Here is a 6,000-nt window from a genome sequence, read left to right on the forward strand (position 1 = left end):
TACTTAGTTGCATTTTTGTCGATGCAATATTGAAATCCTACATTTTAATTTAAAAAAAAAAAATGTGTTGCTTTAAAATGTACCTATAAAAACTAGTTCTATATTTATATCACGCATTTCATGTCCAGTGGTTATTAAGTTACGGCATAATCACATTAACACACCAATTCCCATTAGATCACCAATGTTAAGCAACATTAAATCTGCTCAGTATTAAAAATGGGTGACTATTTGGGAATACCAGGTGCTGTATGTGGAAACGCTCTCTACTTATCCCACCATTGTTTCCACTCATCCCAGCCTTCACTTTGTAGTTGGCGATTGCATAACTTTTGCTTCACAATCAACTAACTCCCTTGCACAGGTACCCTTACATACGGGCTGTATCCATTGTCTCCCCAGATTGAATAGAGGCCTGCCTCTTAAGTTCTCAATATAAAGAAAAACTACAGTCGATTAATAATTAAACTTTCCAGATAACTTATTTTGCCACATTTAGTCTGAAATTCTGCATTGAATTTTACTTAATATAACAACAACAAAAAATTATACAGGTTATTCTAGGGTAAAATATTTATTAATGTAATGTTCTCCACCCCATTTTTTTTCATGATTTTCTCCAAAATATTTAGAATTAACAATAGTAGAGTTTATCTATATTATATTTCTCGATTTGTCAGTTTGTCTGTCTATTCCACTTTTTCTTCTTGTATACTACTGGGCCAATATAGCTGAAATTTTATATGGACCTTTATGATAAGGTTTTTTTTTTTTTTTTTTTTTTTTTTTTTTTTTTTTTTTTTTTTACATCGGCATCTCTACTTATCAAGGCCAAGAGGCCACTCAAGGATAAGGGTTAAAGCGTGTACAGTAGACATTGGACAATATAGTAATCATTAGTAATGAAAATTTGGTAGATTTGATAACTTATATAGAACGGCTCATCAAGAACTTATTTGCGTTAGACTTGAACACAACCATATTGTAGTCAGCAGGAAAACGGAAGACAATTCCACAGGCGTGCAGTTTTAAGAAAGAAGCTTTGTTCATGGAATCTACGTTTAGGTTTAGGCACAGATAAAGAGTGGGGGGAATTATTGATAGTGTGTACAGCTAGACAAGTGTTTCTTGTGAAAGTTTGGCGAGGGGAGACCATAGATTGAAGCTCAGTTGAACACCTTCCATGAAAATAACGATACATCAGAGACAAACTCGCAATATCTCTTCTGTGAGAGGTTGCAAGGAAGAGAAAAGGACATCTCCTACGAGGCTACAAAGTCTATTTTGAACTCTATCAAGGCAGGACAAGTCCTTTCTAGCTGCTCCTGCCCAGATGTGGCAACAATATTCCATCCTTGGACATACCTGGCTCTTATATAGATAGAGAATATCATCAGCAGTGAGATATTTACCGGATCGATAGAAAGATCCCACCATTTTTCCAGCGGCCTTGGCAACAGATTTGATGTACGTGTTCCATTTAAGATCAGGAGTAAAGGTCAAGCCCAGAAGCTTGTCAAAACCTGAGGCCTCCTGAAGACGAGAGCCATTCATTTCAATTGATGCCAGATGTGGATCAGAATGTTGATGATGTAAAGAGAGAAGCTTGGTTTTAGATGCATTAAAAGTAATCAGCCACTTCTTTCCCCATTGTACTACGTGCTCAAGATCAGAGGAGAAAGAATTGGAGAGAACTTGGTCATTTACTGTCTTAGATGTGCTACCATAAATGGTAGTGTCATCAGCATAAATATCTACGAATGATGTAAGGATGTGATTTGGAAGATCATTAATTTAGATCAGGAAAAGAGTTGGGCCCAGGATGGACCCCTGAGGGACACCGGCATTAATACTGTGAGCTTCTGATTTTTGCCCTTCAACTACTACTCTTATGAACCTATCAGAAAGAAATGATTTAATAATGTAGAAGACATTTCCAGCTATACCATAGCTAGAGATCTTATGAAGTAAACCTTTATGCCATACCCTATCAAAGGCCTTAGATATGTCAAGAGCAATTGCCCTAGAAAGGTGGCCTCCGTCGAGAGATTTGCTAATCCTATGATAAGGTGCAGCAAACTAAGTATTATGGTATCCATTCAATGCACAGTTAGGTATTAGTATTTAACACAAAAATGGGCATAAATTTTAATCATATTAAATCATCAATTTGGCATAAAGCATTCATTCTAAGATATATATATATATATATATATATATATATATATATATATATATATATATTCTATAACTTAGTCCATTTTTTAATGGGCTAAAAAAAAGTTTTGTCAATTCATATGATGCTTAATATTTTATTTATCATTTAATATTTTAAAGTTATTACTCATTTCAATGTGTATTTCATTAAAAAAATTTTACTTAGAGTTAAAAATTGGTTTAATACAGATTTTGACACTATATAATAAAAAGATTTTACATCTTGCAGAACAAAATTTCAAGCAAAGATTTTGTCTTTTTATTTTTAAATATTTAAAATGTCTGTCCTGTTTTTGTTTTTTGTTTTTTCTTTTGCCCTCAACCTGATTAAATTATCAGTTTTTGTTTGGTCAATTATTCCTATTATCAGTTTTTTTCATACATGTGTAAAGCCTTAAAACAAGGTTCTTCATTAAATATCCAGTATAAAGCTTATATTGTGTTTATACAATTGTTTATTTAATAAAGAAATTTCTTATTGACTTAGATATCAACAGGGTTTTTGTTTTGTTTTTTGTTTTGTTTGTTTTTTTTTTTGTTTTTTTTTGTTTTTTTGGGGGGAGGTTTTAATGGCTAAAATTTAATCAAAATTCCAATTAATTTTTTACTATGACAAACGAACAAGGTGGGATTCCAAGATGATTCCAAGTTTTGGTAATTAGTAACTGCGGATTGTTGTAACCTCTTTGGGTTTGATATGATCAGTAGGTGTGGGGTTAGACGGGGGCTTATGGCAATCACTCCCTGGCTCAGATTACACCAATATTTCAGAATTTATTTGTTCCAAAACATCTTGCGAGGACAGAAAAAAAAAAAAAAAAATCGCTCATAAGTTATAACTACCCTCTTTCTAGAATTCAAGCATTTATTTCATCCACCCACAAAAGCACCTGGCAAAATTCTCCTCCAGATTCCTCAGTCTCCTCATTGCAGTGGTCTTGATCTATTCTGCAATGGCAGAATGAATTCCTTAGAACAGTCTTTTAGCTTGGACTCCGAACTCAGCTGTTCATCCACAATAACACTGCACCACCTCTTTCACTCTGTCAGTTTTCTTGCTCATCCTTGTCACAAAAATTCCATGCCGACTTGTCATCCACCCCCACCCCCACTTCACGACCACTCAAAGCTTTTTGTGCCATTCGTAGACTCTTGACCATGACATTGTATCTTTTTCATAATCCTGTTAAAGATGAAGGTACTAGATATTTTAAATTGCTCTTCTCTATATTTGTATTGCATCCTGTTATGTTACTACAGCAATGTGACACATGAGATCATTAACCTAAATCAAAGCAGACGAATGGCCAAAGATTGTACAACATTTTGGAAGATGACATTGTGTTGTCAATGCTGGTTGCCACAGTCTTCTTTTGCTTTGGTCACACTATATGTTATTCTTGCATATATTAAAACTTTTTTTTTTGTTGTTGTTGTTGTTGTTTTGTATTTTTAAAATAATCATAAGGATTATTTTATTCTCTATAAATATTGGAGTTTTAGTTGAGACAAAAATTACCATTTAAATATTGTAGATATTTTGAGCTCTGGTAGCAGCATAGTACCAAATTAAAATATGAAATTGAAGCACTAAAACCGACAAAATTAATTATGATTAATAATTGAAGTCAATTTTTATCGTAATTTACATTACATTAAAATATTTAAAGGTGATTATATTATTACAATTAAAAAAAGGGGGGGTTGCATGTTTATTTGAGACCATTTTAAATTGCTTAAATTGACATTTACATGATGTGTATTTCAGATTTATATTCGATTAGAGTAATCTTGTTTTTTTTTTCTTTCTTGCTTTTAAGATCTATGCATTGTAGTAAGTAATATCATTTCATTGTATTAAAATAATTGCCTTTAAATAAAGTTTTAATATTAAGGAAATAAGAAATTGTTTGCCAGTCTTTTTGATTTTAAATAAAAAAAAATTAAAATAAAAATTTTTTATACTCACGTTTACCCCAACAAGGCATATCACCACTTGAACGTAAGGGGCTACTAATTATAATAATAAATTATGGGCCTTAAATAAATAAAATTAAAAAAAAATGAAAGAGAATCGATTTCATACAATTTTTCAATTGTGTAGATTTTAATATCCCAATTTTATCTTTCAATTTGGTACTGTCCTAATACCAGAGTTCCTAGTTCCTACTATAAAATCTAACAGATTACTCCAGGATGTTTTGTATCTATATTTCACAGATACTCTCTACGTATATTACTTATAACCTCTCACAGAACTTAAAATAATTATTAAAAAATATATATATATATATATATATATATATAAATTTTAAAAAGCAGAATACTAAATAATAAATTTTTTATAAGCTTTTTTTTTTTAATTTCAAAATTAAAGTCTGCTTGCAGAGTAAGTTTCATTTTATGGAAATTATTTTTATGAAAAAGAAACTTATCTTTTGATTAAGTAGATATTCATTTATAATAGTTAACTTAAAAGATCACTTTGAAAAGAAAAAGGCTTGAATTAATCAGTTATCCTTTTCATTTTCATTTCTATTTCTTTTAAACACAATGACAGTTAAGCAGTAACGTTAATATAGTTGAATCAAACCCAGTAAATTCTTCTATATGTTTGATGTATTGCTTTTCTTTTTCATAATTTGTTTTTCTCTTATTTTTCTTTTCTTTTTTTTCTGAATGAATTACAGCAGTTTCTATCTTTTTATTTTTCACATTTTAGGAATCTCACAGCGCTCTTAGGATCATCTAATTTCACATCATACGAGTCTCGGACAGTCAATCCAAGGTGATTCATAATTATACCAATCTTATAGGATTGAATAACTCGTAGGAAATAATACAGGGCAATGTTAGGTTGAAATTTATATTTTGACAAGAATTTTAATTTCACTTTAAATTTAAGTTTAAATTTTATCGTTTCTTAAGTTAAACATTTTTTCCCCCCCTTTTTTAATAGGGCATTTTGTAAATATGACTCTTCCCTCCCACATTTTTTTCCTGTAAACTTCATTTATATAGTACTTGTGATGCGTCTATTGATTTTTTTTCTATTTGTATCTAAATAAAAAATTGTTTTAATGTAGATAATTTCTATCCTATTGTAAATATATCTGATAAAATTACACTTTTCTACAATATAACAAAGTAGAGAAATTTAATTAAATACATCCACCCCCTCCCCCCCAAAAAATTAAAATAAACTTTTACAGAAGTGGAACAATATGCATGGCAAAGAGTCATTCCAGATACACTTAATTAATGAAAAATGGCAAGGAAAAATGGAACAGGGTGATAATTATTCTGGGAATCTATCTTCCCGTTGGTCCTTGCACAGTAGAGAATGGACCTTGTAATGTGGAGTGAGGAAAATGTTGTAATTGTGTTAAAAGCTGGCTGTACCATGGTAGGATGATTTTGTAATTTATTGGAAGGATGAGAGATATGATGAGCTATTGACTGAGTGTCAGGAAAAAAAGATGGAGTGTTGAGCATTATCATTTGGTTGTGGAAGCTTGACGATATGTTCAGTGAAAGCTAATCAACATACTACGGTATTGCTTTTGTTGTATAAACACAGAAAGAATTTTACAAGGGACACACAAGAAGCAGCAAAGAGACATCATACAGGATCTGGTTGAAAAGAAATAAATCTTTATGTAGCTTACACCAGTACCAATACAACCTCCTAAGGGAGGGGCACTGCTACTTCATGAATACAATAAGAAGTAAGGGCTGAAACTGATGTGATTCCTCTTGATTATGATTGCAGAGCTGTTAGCT

General features: G+C 31.4%; 1 protein-coding gene across 4 annotated transcripts in view; it reads left to right on the forward strand.

Moving 5' to 3' along the window:
• The window catches only part of LOC145268279 (histone lysine acetyltransferase CREBBP-like), a 107,519-nt gene that overhangs the window by 77,987 nt on the left and 23,532 nt on the right, over positions 1 to 6,000 (forward strand). For 2 of the 4 annotated variants that reach the window (XM_080123671.1, XM_080123672.1), the window contains one exon: positions 4,940 to 5,005. The exons of the other annotated variants lie outside the window; for them this stretch is intronic. In XM_080123671.1, coding sequence (XP_079979797.1) covers positions 4,940 to 5,005 — 66 coding nt within the window. The remainder of the gene's footprint in view (positions 1 to 4,939; positions 5,006 to 6,000) is intronic. 4 annotated transcript variants of the gene reach the window in all.

Source organism: Euprymna scolopes, chromosome 43 (genome assembly GCF_053919585.1).
Source record: "Euprymna scolopes isolate OS-2025 chromosome 43, ASM5391958v1, whole genome shotgun sequence".
Classification (NCBI taxonomy): domain Eukaryota; kingdom Metazoa; phylum Mollusca; class Cephalopoda; order Sepiida; family Sepiolidae; genus Euprymna; species Euprymna scolopes.